This window comes from Muntiacus reevesi, chromosome 2, assembly GCF_963930625.1.
Source record: "Muntiacus reevesi chromosome 2, mMunRee1.1, whole genome shotgun sequence".
NCBI classification, from domain to species: domain Eukaryota; kingdom Metazoa; phylum Chordata; class Mammalia; order Artiodactyla; family Cervidae; genus Muntiacus; species Muntiacus reevesi.
In genome coordinates, this window is record NC_089250.1 from 137,782,581 (window position 1) to 137,801,801 (window position 19,221).

The 19,221-nt window shown below is 42.0% G+C and overlaps 2 protein-coding genes and 1 pseudogene across 2 annotated transcripts; 2 read left to right on the plus strand and 1 right to left on the minus strand.

The window, feature by feature from the left end:
* Positions 1–742: 742 nt before the first annotated feature.
* On the minus strand, positions 743–999 carry LOC136158233 (translation machinery-associated protein 7-like). Its single transcript, XM_065920013.1, has one exon. The coding sequence runs from the start codon at positions 997–999 to the stop codon at positions 805–807; it is 195 nt and encodes a 64-aa protein (XP_065776085.1). The 3' UTR covers positions 743–804.
* Positions 1,000–1,239: 240 nt separating this feature from the next.
* On the plus strand, positions 1,240–1,751 carry LOC136158234 (mitochondrial import inner membrane translocase subunit Tim17-A pseudogene; annotated as a pseudogene).
* A 6,249-nt stretch (positions 1,752–8,000) lies between these two features.
* On the plus strand, positions 8,001–16,369 carry SLC35G1 (solute carrier family 35 member G1). The gene is made up of 3 exons (XM_065920014.1): positions 8,001–8,221; positions 12,695–12,875; positions 15,073–16,369. Exons 1-3 carry the CDS (start codon positions 8,044–8,046, stop codon positions 15,809–15,811), a joined length of 1,098 nt encoding a protein of 365 aa, XP_065776086.1. The 5' UTR covers positions 8,001–8,043; the 3' UTR covers positions 15,812–16,369.
* Positions 16,370–19,221: the final 2,852 nt, after the last annotated feature.

The window sequence follows — 19,221 nt, forward strand, 5'->3', positions numbered from 1 at the left end:
GCCATAGTAAGAGCCTTAAGGTCCAAGCCAGGATATAAAGTGGAAGAAATCTCTCTAATGAGGTTTTCTTGGAAGCTAGCAATCCTGGTAATTAAGTCTTCTGGATGAGTAGTCATCTGGACCATGGACTTCAGCTTCTGATGGCACTGGGTTCTAATCATACCTCTGTCCTTCCCCACCAGTGTGACTCTGGCAAGTTGTTCAATATCTCTGAGTCTCAATTTTCTCATCTGGAAAATGAGGGTAATAATACGCACATCTTTTTAAAAGAGAACTTGCTCTCTGGTATTCTACATGTTATTAACTCAAGTCATTCTGACAGCAGTTGGGTACTATTATTATCCCTTTCTATAGACGTGGAAACCAAGGCTCAGAGGGAAGCTAAGTAACTTGTCTGAAGTCACACAGCTGTTAAGTAAGACAGACAGGAGAGTATCCAGGCAGTCTGCCTCCAGACCCCTGCTTTCAGCTATTATGCTAAACTGTCTGATAAAGTTCACCTGAGGATTAAATGAAATGATGCATTTAATAGCACTTGGCATATTTTGAGCATTTAATAAAGAGCAATTATTATAACGAGAGCTGGGTGGAATCTAAATCCCAAATTATAACAAACTTGGGGGTAAGGTGGATTATGCTGTATTTTTTTTTTTTTTTACAAAAGTTTATTCTTAAATGTACAATAGGTTCCAAGACAACACTTCACTCTAGCTATAGGCGGCAACAGATATCATGGCAGGGAATCCAGGTGTTTAAACAGGAATGAAACTAAGGGTCATCATTGCCTCAGGCACAAGGAACAGCTTACTTTTTGCCAGATTTCTTAATTCCACCAGTGGCCAGGGGGCCTTTCCCCGCGGCCTTTGCTTTTAGCTCCTCGAGTTTCTTCTGCTCCTCCTTCTGCTTCTGCTTGAATGCCTTATCTTCCTCATCCGTCTCCTTGGCTTGCTTCTTGGGCGGCTTCAGGGGCTTCTTCTTGCCACCTTCACGGCCCAACATGGCGCCTGCCGCCCCTTCCCCAGACCCTGCCACCTATGCTGTACTTTTATCATGTGAAGCCACGTCTAAAGTTCAGACATCCTCATTCTCAGATCATCTGTAAACAGAAAGCAAGCTCCCACAGGAGCAAACAGGTTCCCTGGGGCCCCAGAAATCATTTTTATAGGAGCTATCTGTTGCCGGGTGGGCACGGAGGAGAGTACTTACGCAAGGACTTGACGGAGAAGCAGTGGAGTCAAGATGGAGCAGGAGGCATGCCAGCCCTGCCCCTGGTGCATGACGGATGGCTGCAGTGGGGGCCTTTAGGATGGGAATCATAAATAGTGGGATCTCTCAAGTAATCAAAAGTTTCCACAATTCTCTGGTAGGAGTAAACCACAGACAACGAGGGAATTCGATAGCTATTAAAACCAGGGTTCCGCAGTTGGGAGGTAACTTTGCAGTCTGGAGAGGTCTGTTTTCTGAGACCGACTGCAGTATGGTTCAAGTCTGAGGAAAAGAAGACACCTGGAACTCCGTCACGAGTGAAGCCTTCACAGGAGCCATTCTGAGAGCAAGAAGGGACCAGAAGCCATGTTGGATAAGCCTCAGTGGGTGGCATTCTCCTGGCTCCCATCGAAGGAACTGGTATTTTATTGACAACATTTGCCTCTGTCCAGTTTCCCAAGGGTCCTCCTTTTGCTGAAAACCCCTTCTAGCTGCCATCAGCCCAGTTACCATCCTCACCTTTTGGAGATTATTGCCAATACTAGTAGGACTTCTCTCTCAGGATTTCTTCAACAGAATGAGCTGTAGGTCTAGGAAAGATTTCAGAAGATCAGGTTCAGTCTGCTTTTAAAACTATAGGTGGGACAACTATGGCCAAATAGGCTATGAAGAAACATTCAGAACCTTTTTCTGTTTAAAGGAACATGGCGGGAGGTGGGTGGGTAGGGGTCGGGGAGGGGCAGGGGGGTGGGTATGTTCTTAAAAGATAATACATTTATTTATTCACATTTGGATTGCATTTGTGATCAAAATAAATGTCTAAAATCTTTAAAAGGAAATACAGTAAGTACTTAGAAGATGAAGGGCCACAGAGTAAACAGTCATGAAGCATGACTTTCCTCGGGAACTTCTCTGCCTGGTTTTGTTTTCTTAGTCAAACAACAAAAAATGCCTGGAGGTTGCTCTTTCTTTAAAAAAATAAATAAATGAAGCAAGGAGTTGCTGGAGAAAGTTCCGGCCATGGTAAGGCCTGCAGGGCTCTGCTCTGCCCAACAGTGACTGCTTGGGGACCCAGTCCTGTGACTTCTGAGCTGAGGAAATAGAGATGAAGAGAGCCCAATGGATGCATTCAGACTCGAACAACCACACAGAACACTGTTCTAACCCCCAGGCAAGTGTGTCAAACTGGGAAGGTGCAGGAAGTGAAACAAAACTCACATGGTTGTGAACGATTTTGCATGATGCCAGGTCATGTTAGCATTCCTTTTTTTTTTTTTCTCCATCATCCCCTACCACATCCCTATGAGGAATGCAGACTTATCTCTTTTGTTCCTTACTCTGCCCCTGCTAGGAATTGTGAATGGTCAGGCATATGCACTCAAACAGCATCAGCTGAATGAGTTACATGGCAGAATGATACTAAGATGAACATAAATATATTAGGGAATAGAATGGAAAACTGACAAATTTTGAAACTGGGACACCGACCTTCAAAGAAACTAAACTTTCCATTTCTGATGAGGGCTTTAAACTCTGTCTCCAGAAATTAGAGTTCAAAGCTCACACTTCTTAGTGAGGGACACTTAGATGGAAAAGTTTCAGAAGCCTGGAACATGCAATACCATGCTGCCGCTCTTCCTCCTGTTATTTCTTTCTTTAAAAATACTTATTTATTTACTATTTTCAGCTACGCTGGGTCTTCGTTGCCACATGCCGGCTTTCTCTAGTTGTGGCTACTCTCTATGCTGAGCATGGACTTCTCATTGTGCTGGCTTCTTGTTGCGGAGCACAGGCACTTCAGTAGTTGTGGTGCACGGGCTTAGCTGCCCTGCAGCATGTGGGGATCTGCCCTGACCAGGGATGGAACCAATGTTCCCTGCACTGGCAGGTGGATAAACACTGGACCACCAGGGAAGTCCTATTATTTCCTTTTTTTTTTAATGCATTATTATCTCTGTATAACTATGAGCCAGAACTTAAGAGAGGAGATGGTCATGTTGGGGAAAATATCTTTGCATGCCTCAGTTTGTATGTAGACCCAGATTTGCTTTGACTTTGGATTTACATTGCTGGTTTTTTTTAGCTGTCTGTTGCACACTCTCAGAAGGGTTTTTCCTGTCATATTTTTAACTTTCTAAAATAGTGGTAAATATACATAATATAAAATTTATCATTTTAACCATTTTAAGTATACAGTTCAGTGGCTTTAAGTGAATTCACATTGCTGTACAACAATCACCGTGATCGGTGGGACTCTTTCATCATCCCAAACTGACACTCTGTACCCATTAAATCATAACTCCCCATTCCTTCCTCCTCTCAGTTCCTGGCAAGCACCATTCTATTTTATGTCTCAATAAATTTGACTACTCTAGGTCCTGAATATAAGTGGAATTATACAGTAGTTTTCCTTTTAGGCTTGACTTATTTCAATTAGCATAATGTTTTCAAGGTTCATCCATGTAGCATGTAAAGAATCCCCTTCCTTTTTTAAGCCTGAATAATATTCCATTTAATGTATATACCACTTTTTCTTTATCCATTCATTCACTGATGATCTGTGGGTTGTTTCCCTCTTCGGCTATTGTGAATATCACTGTTATGAACACTGGTGTACAAATATCCATTCGATACCTTGCTTTCAATTCTTCTGAGTATATACAAATCAGTACCAAGATACCAGTCTGGTGTGCATCAGTTAGACATACCAGGAAAGAGCTCCTGACTAACATATGTCTCACGAACATCCCTGACACGCAAAACATAATGGAATTCAGGAGTTGATCTTCTGCAGTTCCTGGAGGTCTCTGTTTGCCACCACTGGAATCATGAGGATTGTGGACTCTAACTTGTTATTAATAATGGGACAGCTAGAACTCACCTCTCTTCTATGTTCATCTTCCTTCTTTTTCTTGACACCAGAACTATATGTGTGCCACGGTCACTGTGACTAGCTGGCATCGTGTCAAGAGCTCCTGTTTTCACTAGAGGATTGAATTTCTTCAGAAGCAGAAGAATTGCAGTTGGAACATTGCATGACTCTGAAAATGGAAGCAATGCTGTTTCACATCTGTTCAACTAATCCTGTCCATTCCATCTTTTAGCTAACTCAAAATCAATCCTTCCTCCTTGCCTCCTCTGCCTTGAGGTCAAAAATCGCACTGAGACCACTGCAAAAATGGGCTGAGTCAGTTTCCCCTACAGTCAGGATTTCTGCCCCACCCTTCATATTATAGGGGAAATCCATCTTTGACCAGCTTAATGTTAGTGTCACAGATTCTAGAAATAACAATGTTCAAAGAAAAACTTAACCACTCCAAGCCTCTGCTGGGTGGGACTGCAACAGAGCCATGCCTTCTTACTTCTAGTCTGGTCTATACTTTTCTTACCAGTAGCTCTTTAAGTTTGTATGGCTCTTGTTTATTCAACAAATGAGTGTACTGATATCATACATGTATCAAGGTCAGCAACAGAAGGAAAGCAAGTTAAATGAATAAACTCCAAGATCAAAATCATTCCAGTACCCTTTCATTACCTTAGTCAACATTGGCGTGACACATATTTTCTTTTTTTTTTCTCTCTTCTCCTCACTCTTTTTTTTTTTTTAATGCACTGGTTTCTCATTGCAGTGGCTTCTCTTGTTGCAGAGTCCAGACTGTAGGGCTTGCGGGCTTCAGTAGTTGTGGCTCCTGGGCTCTAGAGCACAGGTTCAGTAGTTGTGGTACATGGGTTTAGTTGCCCCATGGCACTGAGATCTTCCTGGACCAGGGATCAAATCCCCTGCATTGGCAGGTGAACTCTTAACCACTGTACCTCCAGGGAAGCCCTTCCTCTTCTCTTTTTTTGAGGATGGTGATCAAAGTGAAGTAGTTGAGGTACTTCTGGCTCAACTCATCCAGTTCTTTCTTCCTTCTGCTTCTTAACCACCATCTTCACAATTTTCAGAGGATGACTAAATGGGTTCCTGGACCCAATGCTGCAGTGGTTCACAGTTCTCTAGATACCAGCTTGGTGTCTTACAATTTAACTCAATTCTAAGTTGACTCCATGGTAAAGAATCCACCTGCCAATGCAGGAGACTCAAGAAACAGGGGTTTAATCCCTCGGTTGGGAAGATCCCTTAGAAGAGGAATTGGCAACCCACTCCAGTATTCTTGCCTGGAGAATCCAATGGACAGAGGAGCCTGACAGGCTACAGTCAGTGGGGTCATAGAGTCAGACACAACTGAAACAACAAAACAACAATACAACACTGTAAACCTGAAGACAGCACAGGTTAATTTCACAGGTAAAAGATTCTGTCCTAAAAGACTGCCCTCATGCCTTCAGATGCCAATCACAAGCCCACAGGATCACCTGTGCTTCTGACCAACCTGCTATAAACTAGAGGTTCCAAAGTCCCCCTTTCTTGGACTTCAGATGCTAGTTGTAAGTCCATATTGTTACCTGTTCCTCTGTCCAACTGGCTATAAATCAGAGATTTCCACGACCCCCTTCTCAGGTTTGATTAATTTGTTAGAGCAGTTCACAAAACCAAGAGAAACTTTTTACTTACTGGATCACCAGTTTATTATAAAAAGATATAACCAGGAACAACCAGGTAGAATAGATGCGCAGGGCAAGGGACAGGGAAAGGATGCTGAGTGTCCATGCCCTCTCTGCCCACATCACTGTCCCAGCATCTCCACGTATTCACCCACGCAGAAGTTCTCTGAATCCCTCCTCTTGGGTTTTTATGAGGGCTTCATTATAGGCTTAACTGATGAAAATCACTGACCATTGATGACTGAACTCAATCTCCAGCTGCTAGTTCCTACCCACCTCCCTGGAAGTGGAGAGTGAAGGGTGAGAGTAGGACCAAAAGTGTTAATCCTTTAATCTCAGGGTTGGTTCCCTTGGTAACAAGCCCCCATCCTTAGGCGCTTTTTAAAAAAAAATTAACACAAACCCAGGAGTGGTGGAAAGAAGCCTGTTCTGATAACAAGGCATCTGTTTCACCTCTAAGGCACAGAAGCCATTTTAAGAAGTGAGGACAAGAGAACAAATACTATAACAAAAGATGCTCCAATTGCTCTTACTGCGCAGGAAATTCCAAGGATTTTGAGAACTATGAGCCAGGAACTCAGGTTGAAGATTATATATATATGAGAAATACATTTTGGTCATCTGAATGTGGCCAAATACATATTTCTCGTTAAGTCAACATCTCAAGGGCTCTTCACATGTTCTGCACATTTAAATCTCAGAATGCAACTGTGACACTGCACTTGATTTCTGCATGTTTGGAGAAACTTCTTGGTTCTTCCTTTCTAATCATGAGCTACCATTCTTATCACCCTTCCCTATAATTTCCCCACCAAAACACCTTCCACCACCACCAATAAATCAGTTGCACATATATATTTGTAAGCAGTCTTGAATTATTCTTTAGAACAAGGCAAAAGTATATGTTAATTTAGAATTCACATGGTCATTTGTCCCAGTTTGCCTAGGGCAGTACCAGTTTATGCCTACTGCCCTGCATAATTTTTAAATGAGCTCCCCTTTTTACTCTAAAAAAAAGTCCCAGTTTGGAGGATAAATTATGTTTGCCCTATTTAAAAATACAACTTGCTTTCCCAGTAAAATGCTTTTCGGGTGACATGGTACTTTTGCCCACATCACTGCACTTCAGTTGCACAACAACTCTGCAAAGTCGGAAGGGAAATATTTTATCTCTGTTAATTAAATGAAGTAACCGAGGCTGACTTCAGGTAGCACAGTAGTGACTGTCCGAGGTCACACATTCAGTGACAGAATCAGGACTCCTGCTGATTTCAAGTCCAATATTGTTCAGCTGTGAACCACTTTGTGCAAATATCTAATTAAGACAAACCTCATTCTCTTGTTTAGTAACCTGCTTGCCCTTGGACCTAGAACAGTTTAGACCGGTCCATCCTTGCCCAGAGACTCTCTTTTTCACATCTGAAGCAAGCAAAGAGATGAAAAAAAGAATCATGGAAACATTCAGAGGCTATTAGTGAATCCAGGGGCCAAATGACATAAATCTCTGATTTTACCAGGTGCAGTTACATCAGGTTGTTGGAATTTTTTCCCCTAACCACATGACAATAAGAAGGAAAGAAAGGAGGGAGGATGGAGAAAATGAACAAGGAAGAGAAATGCACGGACGGAAAGACAAAGACAATGAAGATCAACAGTGAATGCCTACAGTTACAAAAAGCAACAACAAATAAATGGGTTCCGCCCCAGTCTTACATTTCCCCCATAGATACGTGCTAAATTTTTTTTTTTTAAACCCCAAACCAGTAAAAATCGACTTTCCTTGGGTAAGTGGCAAAGACAGATACAAAAGAGGAAAAACCCACGATCCTTCAAAGACAGGCATAGTGCTTGGCAAGGTCTTCAGGGTGTGCTACAGATGCTGAATGCCGCGCCACACGGATAAATAAATGCACCCTATTCTAACCTCCCCACCGGCCGCCCCAAGAGAAGGTTACAGGACCCGCGGGGGTCCAAGCCTCCTTTCGCAATGACAGAAAGGGGTCCAGTGTCCGTGGGAAGCATGACTGCACGTCGCTGGCCAGTCTAGCGGGACCGCAGCAGAGGGGTGGACGCCTCCGGCTCTGTCCCGGCTACCGCAGCCTAACCTGCAGGCAGCCGGCCTCGCGCTAGAGAAGCTGAAAGTGAGAGGGCAGCGGAGGACGAGCTCGGCTCCCGGGCGGGGGGAGCGCATGCGCAGCATCCAGACTGCCGCGGGCCGGAAGAGCAGAACAGCAGAGCCGCGGCGGCAGGCTTCAGACGCCGCGGTGGCCGCGGGGAGAGCGCGGGCAGGGGATGCGGCCCCTGGATGATACTGGGGTCGCCAAGCGGCAGGAGTCCGGGCTGCCGCTGATGGACATCTCGTCCCCGGGCTTCAGGCAGGAGCCGGCGGCTGCCGAGGTAGTGGAGACGCCCGGCCCCGGAGGGTGCTGGCAGTGCCCGTCCTCGCCGTGCGGCTCGCGTGCCCAGCAGGGTGAGTGCGGGGCGCGGACCCTGGCGCGGGTCTCGCCCATGGGGGAACCAGGAGGGCGCCAGTGGGTGGGAGCCCCCGCAGCGGCGGGCGGGGGGCTGCGCATGGTGGACCGCGCCTCTCCTTCCCACCCTGCTGGAAGCTCCGGAACACCCTCGCGCTGTCACCTGCGGGCGGAGGGGGGTGGGGCGCGGGGCGCGGGCTGGAAAGAAGAAGCCCCCTGCCTCCCAGTCGGCGGAAAGACCGGAGAAAGTTTCTGATTGCTTTGGAATCCGTTTAGGATTCTGAAACTGTTCCTATAATTAAAGTGTTGCTGGCAGGATCGTGGAGTCCGATTGTCGTTCGGCGCGCCCTGCCGGAGGTTGGGGGTCAGCGAGAAAGGCCATCACGAAGCGGGCTGAGGTTGGGAGGAAGCTAACCAAGAAAACTGATATCAATGGTAAACGGTGTTCCTCGAAGCGGAAGTTGAAAAGCATCAAGTCTAGAAAAATGTTTGTCTCAGTCTTAAGACTCTTGGGAAAGCAAAGTTGAGTGGGACCACTGGTTCTTAACCTTTTTTTGAGTTACAAGGAATTTTTAGCAACTGAGGCAAAACGAGACAGAAGCACAATCTTACATACATGGGTAAGAGGTTCACGGACCCACCTCCAAGACCAGCGACACTTTATTTTGTTCAATGTCTTCCACAAATGATGAAATTGAGGCCCCGGAAAGTGAGGGCTTTGGCAAGATTTTGTTTGATTTGTTTTTTTCTCCGAAGATTTGGCATGTTTGGAAAAGACACTCCACAGGTCTGGGCAGCACCAGGCATAGGATCCCAGTTTGCTAGAGACCCAGCCCAGGGCCCTTCCTCCCAGCCCCAGGCACATTCCTCTTTCAACTTCACCACCCACTTGAAGCAGCTTCTTCCAAGAAAGAGAAAAAGGCAGATCTCCTTTCAAGACAGAGTTACAGTCTGCACCACCTCATCCTCTAGGTCACCTCCCCTAGTGTGACTTGGGATTTCTATGCTGTTTAGCCAACCCCACTGTTCCCTATCTGTAAGAGTCACAAAGTTCACAAACTTTATAGAGAGACAAACCCCAGGGAGATGGTTCTTGCTCCATTTTCATCCTAAATGCTAAGAGAAATGATCAGGCTTCTGATTATTTATTTAGGGGTTACCTTCAGCTGAGGGCTTCCCTGGTGGCTCAGAGGTTAAAACGTCTGCCTGAAATGTGGGAGACCTGGGTTCAATCCCTGGGTCGGGAAGATCCCCTGGAGAAGGAAATGGCAACCCACTCCAGTATTCTTGCCTGGAGAATCCCATGGACAGAGGAGCCTAGTGGGCTACAGTCCACGGGGTTGCAGAGTCGGACACGACTGAGCAACTTCACTTCACTTCACTTTCAGCTGAGTGGACCAGAGGTGCAGCTTTGAAGAGGTCAGATTCTTGTCTTAATATCCTAGGCCTGAATGTTCTGATGGACTGCTGAGTTAGTCCTTGCAAGCTTTTAAGTGATTTCCCTGTTTGTGAATCAAAGAGGAATATTTCAGGCAGAACGTGGCAAAACCTATGTAAGCAATTGCACCCAAGAATCTTGAGGGGGTCTTTTAATTTCAAAGAAAGTTGCTAATAATAAGACTTAGAAATACTTATTATAAGGTAACTAGGTAATAGTCCAAAAAAGGGAGTGCCACAGAAACACTGTGGTCACTGAACTTTGTGACAGTATCATTTTAGCCTCTTAACCCAACTGCTTATCTCAAGAAAGTTCATTTTCAAGTTCAGGCTGAAACTTGTTACCCATTTTTCTTACATTCTTGGATAACCTTCACAGACAGCATATAGCTATCCTAAGACATCTGTTTATTTTCATGAGGGACAGTGTGAGTCTTAGACTGAAGCAAGGAGAAGTTGTCTTAAGTCTGTGCCTCTCATTCTCCTGGAAGGAGTGAGTTCCTTAGGGTAGCAGTCGCCCTGAAACCAGCAGAGCTCTTTACAGTGACCAAGATCCTGTTTCAGTGGGTCTAGGGTAGGGCTGAGATGGAAGTTTTAAAAGTTCCTAAGTTGATTCTAATTCCCAACTGGGTAGTGAATCACCAGTTTAAAGGAGAGGATAGAGAAACCGAGCAACTTTTCAGTTTTCTTCTGACTCAGGAAATCACACTGTTGCCACTTAAGTTGAATTATTTAGAGTTACCAGATTATTAGATATGCTTGCATGGAGTATGATTGTGGAAGCATATATATAAGCAAATGCCTCTTTGGATTATGCTATTCTTGTTCATTTCCTTTGACAGGACTGAAATTATTGTTCTGTGAGAGACTGAAGTTTGCCAGTCCTCAGCCTCAGAACAAACAATCAAGTTCAGCCAGACTTTGAAACTTAAAGTTTTAAAAGAGTTAAAATATCATAAGTTAAAATATTCCTTGAGAAAAATTTTAAAGTTTAGGTTGGAGAACATCCTTGAAACACAGACCAAGATGTTTTTTGTCCTTGATCTTCCCATTCTGTTCTGTTCTGTCTGAGGGTGTAGGTTCTATGTAAGGATTAGGTTTCTTCTAAGAAAAACTATTTTATTTGGACCTGAATTCTGAAATTTCAGAAGCTGACCTCTAAGGCTGACCACAACCAAGACATGTAGTTTGTGGTGCTTAACCTTCTAAAGCTTCCTTCTCATGGACTGAGTGGGTATGTACAGTTTGGTTCCTTCAGTATCTGAGCACATAGATATAGACTAGCATGGAGGATTCTGGTACTTAGAACAGATAACCTATTACATGGTGACTGCTAACTCCAGGTCATTCCCTTCAGCTGTACACCTTGAACAGGAAAAGGTGGAGGCCCCTGGCCAGAATGGCATCTGACCTTACTACAAAGGTCAGGCTGTAGTGTACGCCCAGGAGGATTGTGCATCATCATAGTTTGGTCCCACTTTGCAAATTGTTCATCACTGTGGGCAAAAATATCTAGTTAACATGTGGATGTTGAAGTGTATTAGCTGATGTTTGTGCTTATCAGAAAAGGGCATTAAGACAAACAAACATTGTACAATACTGGTTTATGGCTGAGTAACCCACTGTAAATTCCTAGATTGGAATTATAATCTTGCTTTACTACAAACTGCATGTGCCTACACATCCTTCACCTCTGCTATGCTCATAACTAACAAGGGCCGTACTGTATTTCCACCCTATTCTCTCCTTGGTTTTTTTGTGTGTTAGTTTTTAAAAAAAAAACTATTCTTCAGTATGTGGCCTATCTTTTAAGGAGTTCTCTGCTTACCCTTTTGCATTTTGCTCTCCCCTGAATGACCAGGATGAGATTGAAAGCATGCTCTACTCCTCTCTTAAACAGCTGTGTAAGACAGAGGCAGTGGCTGCTCCTATAGACCTTCATTAATGGACTGAATACTTGATGCCCTGGAGAGAACAGAAATTTCCTGGTTAAGATCAAGCCAAGAATTAGATGGCAGTTCTTTTTTTTCTTTTTTTAAAAAATTTTAAGCACTTTGGGGTCAGAGGGATAGATAACCTAGCTCCTGCCCTCAAAAAGTTGTGTTTTAAATGGAAGATAAGTTGTAAACCATGAAAACCTAAATATCTGCTTGCATGTGTGCTTAGTTGCTTCAGTCATGACTGACTCTTTGTGACCCTATGGACTGTAGCCCAACAGACTCCTCTGTCCATGGGATTCTCCAGGCAATAGTAGTGGAGTGGGTGGCCATGCCCTCCTCCAAGAGATCTTCCTGACCCAGGGATCGAACCCTTGTCTCTTATGTCTCCTGCACTGGCAGGCAGATTCTTTACCACTCGAGCCAGCTGTTCAAAATAACTAAACAGAGAGGCTTCTCAGATTATGCTTTTGCCTGTGGTGTTAGACTATGCATCTTATATTATTAAAAAAAACCCGCCGGGCTTTCTCACATTATTTCCTTCAGCAAATTTTTATTCAGCGTCTTCCATGGGCCAGGCCTGAAGAGCTCAGCTGAGCTCTCAGCCCTAGAGGAGCTCACAGGCTTGTGGGGGAAGCCAGATAATCAACAAGTAGCCACATCACACAGTTTGGACCTGTTTTCCAGAAAAGAACACGTTCTGTCTAAAGCTGAGTTCACCAAGGAGGTGATATAAAATATCACTTGGAAGCATTTTTCTCTTGTCATCTTGATAAATATTTCTTAAAGATTTCTTTCACCATCTTGGCAAGCTTGTACTTTTTTTTGACTTACGAAAGAGGGAAGAGTCTTCAGTGAGCCAAAGAAATCCATTTTATAGCGTGAACTGCAGTTTTAAAATGTAGGCTTAAATTGTTGCCCTTCGCCTGTGTTCTCTATTCTGGGTGGGGAAAATGGTTCAGGTCCAGAGAATGGATATTAATTAGGAGGTAATATTTACATTCTGTAAGTCATCAATGTCATTCCATTTTTCTCAGTATCTAAGTAAAAGTGATAAAACATGGAAGCAAGGACTAACCAGAATTTAATCTTTTTCAGAAGCTGAGAAGAAAACACCCTGTCCTGGACTTGGCTTGTTTTACACATTATTGTCTGCGTTCCTTTTCTCAGTGGGCTCCTTATTTGTTAAAAAAGTGCAAGACATCCACGCTGTAGAAATTAGTGCATTCCGATGTGTGTTCCAAATGCTAATCATTATCCCTTGCTTAATATACAGAAAGTAAGTATTTCTTACGTGCCAAGTAGAAGGTATTAATAAATGTTTGTAAGTCTTCTGACCTGCTTAAATCATCTACTCTCCAGCATCTGCTTTATCCCTCTCATAGATTTACCAGTCCTCATACCTTTGGCTCAGATTAATGAAAAGTCACAAGGATTCACCCATAGAAGTTGCTCTCATAAGCACAAACCACATGCCCAACAAAGGAGGGGAAAGAGTTCAGTTATTCACCAGCCCCTATTTTGAGAACAACGCTTTCCTTGTACAATTCCCCCCATCTTGTACCACCCTCCCTCTTTCCTTTGGCATAACAAGTATTTGGAAGAGAAAAGTAAACAAGAGGAAATAGTAGTGTCTCCTGGTGTAAGAGGTTTCTTTAAGTATAACGGGCTGTTCTCCGACCAGGGCAGACAGAAAGGTACAGTAATAATATTTCAATCTTCCCACTAGGGTGCTGTGGGAAAGATGTAAGGAGATCTTAAGAAAGGCCTTTTGTAAAAAAAATTTAAATAATTACTTTATTGCCAAACAATGCTGACCATCATCTGAGCCGTCAGCCAGTCCTAGTCTTTTCACTGGTGAAGGGTCTTCCTTCATGTTGATGACTGCTGACTGCGAGGGGTGGTGGTTGCTGAAGGTTAAGGTGACTGTGGCAATTTCTTAAAATAAGACAGCAGTGAAGTTTGCCACATCAGCTGACTCTTTGAGAAAGGCCCTTTTAACTCCTTTCTTGTTCAGTGTCCTCATCTGCAAACTGGAGGGAATGATACCCTTTGTCCTCTACCTTATACGAAAACTGTATTCACCGTCCTTACTGTCTTCTCCCCGGCCAGCCTCTCTTCCCCTTGCACGTGGACCCCACCCACACACCCTCCCCAGGTCAAAATTATGCCTCCCCCACACTGTATAACCTCTACACATCCCTGTGTATTTAGACACCTGCAAGGAGGGACTGTTGGACTCCTAGTAGCAGTCTGGCTCTTTGTCTCTTTGGGTAAAGATGTTTTGACTCCAAATGAAAAGCTTCAGTCACTTGCTACCAAAGTCTCCTTGTATCTATAACTCAGCACAGATTTACTTAGAATTGTTTCACTCCTTATCCCAAGCTTTTGGTGAAAAAGGTGAAAATACAGGAAGAGCAAAAATATTGTCAGAAATTCCTGTGTAGGTGTGGACAAGTCACAGTATTTTAGGAAATGATGGTGGGTAAGACTTAAGAAATGTTGAAGAGTGCCAACAGACCATTGATGTGAACACAGTCATTCCATTTTGGAATAAAAGTACTGGCAGTAAAGCACTTAGAAAAATTTTCTTACATTGTTGGCACTAATCTGTTTTGACCCATTTTACGTTTCACTATCATGGAAAAAACTCAGCTTCTCAAAGTATGGACCAAAGGTGACCACACTTTCATTCCTAACTTCAGAGACCCAGGGGTCCCTACATTAAGCCTAGATGCTGTTCCAAAAAGACCATCTCTGTAATAGACCGGTGAGCCGCACCTAGGCAGGAACTTACACAGTGCCCTGCTTTGTAAATATTTAATTAAAAAGCATTTGAACAGCAGTTACTATACTTATCCAGATGCTACAGTTTCTTTTCCAGTGTATTTTAACTCATTTCCTAAGGAGAACAGTGAAAAGTTGTCTCATACTCAGTGGCTAAAATAAACTTTAGCATTGCTTCAACTTTAACAGAAAAAACTCATTAAGACTGAAAATGCACACTTGCAGTCCCAAGTTTTCTTATATAGGGCAGCTAAATAATGAAACTGTACTTATTATAAAAATAACACTTTTTCATTATAGAAAGTTTAGAGAAAATAAACATAAAGAAGAAAAGTTACCTATGAGTCTGCCTGTATAAGGTATAACCACAATGAACATTTCAGTATATTTTCCTTTTTGTCTTTTTTTTTTTTACAAGCATATAACAATACATAGGGAAAATACTATCTCTATTTGCTGAATTATAATTATACTATTTATGTCTTATTTTTGCTTGTACTGTGAACACTTTAATGTCATTAGTTACACTTAGGAAACACTTTGTAAAAGGTATATTAATAGTTGTAGACATAATTAATTTACCATTTCCTATTTTTGAAAGTTAAGACTTTTAAGATAATGTTTAAGAATGTAATTTGAAAACAAATGCCAAGTTCATTTAATATGCATTCGTTCCTTTGAATTTACAGAACTGGGTTTATAGGCCCCAAAGGTCAACGAATCTACCTGCTCCTCAGAGGAGTCCTTGGTTCTAACGCCATGATCCTTTTGTATTATGCCTACCAGCTGACGTCTCTCGCAGATGCCACGGTTATCTCCTTTAGCTGCCCGGTGTTCACCTCTATAATTGCTTGCATATTTCTCAAGGAAAAATACAGCCCCTGGGACGCCCTCTTCACTGCCTTCACCATCACTGGAGTGATACTGATCGTGAGGCCACCATTTTTGTTCGGTTCCGAAGTCGCGGAGACGGATAAAGACTATTCAGTTCACGTGAAGGGCGCTTTGGTGGCCCTCGCGCACGCTGTGTTTGCTGCCATTACTCTGGTTATCCTCAGAAAAATAGGGACATCTGTGGACTACATGTTGAGCATTTGGTATTATGTCATCATTGGCCTCATCGAGTGCGTCATTGTCCTTTCTATTTTAGGAGAATGGCGTCTTCCGCACTGTGGGGTGGACAGGCTATTTCTCATACTAATTGGAATGTTTGGTTTGGGAGGTCAGATGTTTCTGGCAAAAGCCCTTCAGATAGAAAAGGCAGGGCCAGTAGCATTAATGAAGACCATGGACGTGGTCTTTGCTTTTATCTTTCAGATTATTTTCTTTAATGACATGCCGTCATGGTGGACAGTGGGTGGCTCCCTATGCGTAATAGCCAGTAGCACTGGAGCAGCCATTCGTAAATGGTGCCATAGTACCAAATAAAGCCTCACTGCCAAAATGTGTATTTTTTTTTAAAGTACACCGTCACCCAGTTCAGACACACAGTGGACACACACACACCTGGAAGATCTGCATTTACTTCATTGATTATATTTAATACATTTCATAAAGTATCGTCTTTAGTTGAGAATAAGCCAGTCAGTTGGGTGTAGCAGTGATTTCTTTAGTCAATTATTTTTTGGTTTTGGATTTTTGTTGTTGTTGGGGTGGCATTGGTAGGTGTTGGTAAGAGGATAGATCATTCTTTGAAGAAAAACTGCACAATTTCTGACTCTAAGTATAAATATATGTAATTTTTAGAAGTGTATTTTTGGTACTGATGGGTTATAGATGGGAGGAAATTTTAGATTCTCTTTCAGCAGTGTAGAGGCTGAAAAACTTACTGATAATAATGCTGCTATATAGTTAGTGTTATGCTGAGAATTCATTTGAAATGTAATCCCATTTAGGAGGCCAAAGCTGAAACTTGGAGTAGGTGCCTACTTAATGGTATTAATAAAACAAATGAATTAGCCTTATTTTCAAGGCTTTTATAAACAATTGTCATTCTTTTAACCCGTATTTGTGCCTTTTCACTTTAATGCTAAAACTTTTATGCATAAACTTAAAAAAAAGAAAATCTTTCCATCACCACATCTGGCTAATAGTTTTCTGTTTTAGTGGCATTAGCAACTGTAGCTACATTCTGTAATTCTAACTGTCCTCTTTTTTTTTTTTTTGAAACACCCCTAAATTTTTCTTAACCTTCTAAGATTTTAGGTGTTTAAAAATCATAAGAAAGAAATCTTGGCATAATCAGTATGCACATTTCCATTCTGAAGTGTTTTCCCCATAATAGAAATGTGATTTTCTATAAATTTTCTTTGAATTTATGGTGTGATGCCAAATAAAATTTTCTCAGGGTTTTATTCACTTTAACCATAAGAAACTGATGAGATTTTACCTTTTCAACTTACAAAAATCATAGTTCCTTATGGTTCACCCTATTAAGATACCTCTCTTACCTTCTAAACCAAATACTTAAGGGACTTTGGAGTATATTTTTTAAGTTACTTTTTAAAATATAGTAATCCTAGTAAACTTATTTTTGTAGTCTTTTTCCCTTATGGAATTTTATATAATAATGCTTCATGTTATATATTAAATGTAAAGACCTGTGAATCCACAATTAATTGATTTTTGTAATTTCTTGAAAAAAAAAAAAAGAATCACTGTTAAATTCTAGTATATCAGTATGACCTTAAGTGTCAGTGCTGAACCATGATACTAACCTCATGAGTTCAAACAACACATATTATATCTGGAATTTCTTCAGGCCAGTACTCTGTAGTTAAAGAGAGAATGTAATATTTAGGAGAACTTGAGAGGTTAATCAGGAAATAGAGAGTACATACTAAATACCCTTTATTGGTAGGGCTTCAGCTCTTACTGTATCAGACCTAGCATCTGTGATCTTAAGCCTACAGATTTGAACACTTATAGGCTCTTTCCCATTGTTTCTTCACAAATCTGCCAAAGAAAGAAAGAACTTGGCTTCTGAGGTTTATGCCATGGTGAGAAACGATCTTTTCCAGTAGTTCCCAGAGGAAATTTTTGGCTTGCTGATCTTCCCAAGTGCTTCCCACCAGACAAATCCTAAAGAAATCTATTTAGGAGAGTCACACTATTATTATAACTTTAGCCTACTCTGCAGTATTCAAGTTTAGAGTTGCAGAACCATCATTTTGCAACTATGTTAGATAATTATAGACTTGGAGCTTTTTGGGGCTCAAAGGTTAGAGATCCTCTTGTAGGAGATATACTCCACGGTTAGGGATGCTAGGGAGGGGACCTGCCCAAGATGGGTTTCCATGGTCTTATTTATCCCTCCTTTAGTTCCAAGGTAAAGTATGGAAAGTAAACCACTGCTTGAGATATCTAAGGTTAATTAACTCTCAGGGATGCCTCTCCTGGTTCTCTACCTTGCACAATAAAACAACCTATGGGACCTTGGAAGTTACATCCCTCTGGGCCTGTACATTTCAACAAAGTGGTTTAAGTACTTGAATGTCATAATATATGACCAAAGTTGGAGAAAATGTTTCTTCTCCTGACTTTTACAGGGTGTGATTCTTAAACACTTTTATAATGTCCAAGTTATATACAAGGATATGTATTGTAACAATTGTGGGTGTGTATATTTTGCAAAGACTTCAGTTCCTATATCTTGAAAAGGAAACTATTTTCATAAACTGCTTCTATTTTATGATTACTAATAAAATTAATATGAAAGAAAAACTATATTTTGGTTTTAATGATTGTAGCGTATGCTTAGTTAATATAACTTGTTTCTTTTTTTAATCCATGTGCATCAAAATGTATTTATTAAAGAGACTGACCTCTAGCCAGTTGTGATATAGTCTCAAGTTTCAAACTGTTTATCTCTCTGATACTGTCACATCAAATCTAATGTCTCAAAAATAATCTTATGTTCCAGTGAGGCCTTCATTGTTCTAGTTCCTCAGATCTTGAAGCAGTTTCTGTTCCAACAGCTCATCTGTTACTAAGTCTTAGAGGGTCTTGTCTTCTTACTGTCTCATGAATTCATCATCCTTTGCACTGCTGCTGTCTTAATCCAAGACTTATCCCCTCACACCTGAATTACCACAACAGTATCTTGGATCTCTAGATCCAAGACTTCGAGACTCTTTGTTCCACTCAGATTCTTGTTCCACTGCCAGATTAATCTGCCTAAGGCCCTGCTTTCATTGTTACTCTGGTTTGCATGAAGGCATAACAATGCTTTCTTAAACACCACATCACATTCAAATTATTCATCTGATCTTATTCCTGCTTCTCCAGCTTGATTTCCCACATCCCAAGACAAATTCCATACTCATGTCAGTCTCCCTACCAACTCCCACACTTGCCAAGAGATTCTTTCCTCTGTGTTTTGCGTACTTTCTTTGCATTCTAAAGCCTTTTAGCGTCCAATGGCTCACCTGAGCCATTATTTCTTCCACTGTCTCCAGCTTCTCCCACTCATACTCGTCCATCTTGGAAGAGTGGATAAAGCACTGGATTAGTCATTGAAGATCTGGGGGTGGTATCATCCCTTTCCATCTAGGCCCTTCCAGTTAGTGTTCTTGAGCCTGTTTTCCTCATTTGCTTCAATTATTAAGTATAAAAATATTACCTGCTCCAACCCATGTTACAAATAAGTGTCATAGAAGACTTGTAGACCACAAAAGAGGACAAAAATACTTAAGTACTGAACTGTGGTTACTAGAGCAGAGTTGAGTATTCACTTCCTATTCAAAATGATGCCTAGCCCAAGGTCCTTCCCCCCTGAGCAGCCTCACCAGGAATGGTATGAACAGTCTTCTTGATCACAAACCTTATTTGGCCCTCTC

Excerpts from the sequence above, each read along its gene's own strand:
- LOC136158233 (XM_065920013.1), bottom strand. The coding sequence starts at position 999 with ATGTTGGGCCGTGAAGGTGGCAAGAAGAAGCCCCTGAAGCCGCCCAAG.
- SLC35G1 (XM_065920014.1), top strand. The coding sequence starts at position 8,044 with ATGCGGCCCCTGGATGATACTGGGGTCGCCAAGCGGCAGGAGTCCGGG. Across the intron at positions 8,222-12,694 it reads CGGCTCGCGTGCCCAGCAGG|AAGCTGAGAAGAAAACACCC; the intron begins GTGAGTGCGGGG and ends AATCTTTTTCAG. Across the intron at positions 12,876-15,072 it reads CCTTGCTTAATATACAGAAA|AACTGGGTTTATAGGCCCCA; the intron begins GTAAGTATTTCT and ends TTGAATTTACAG.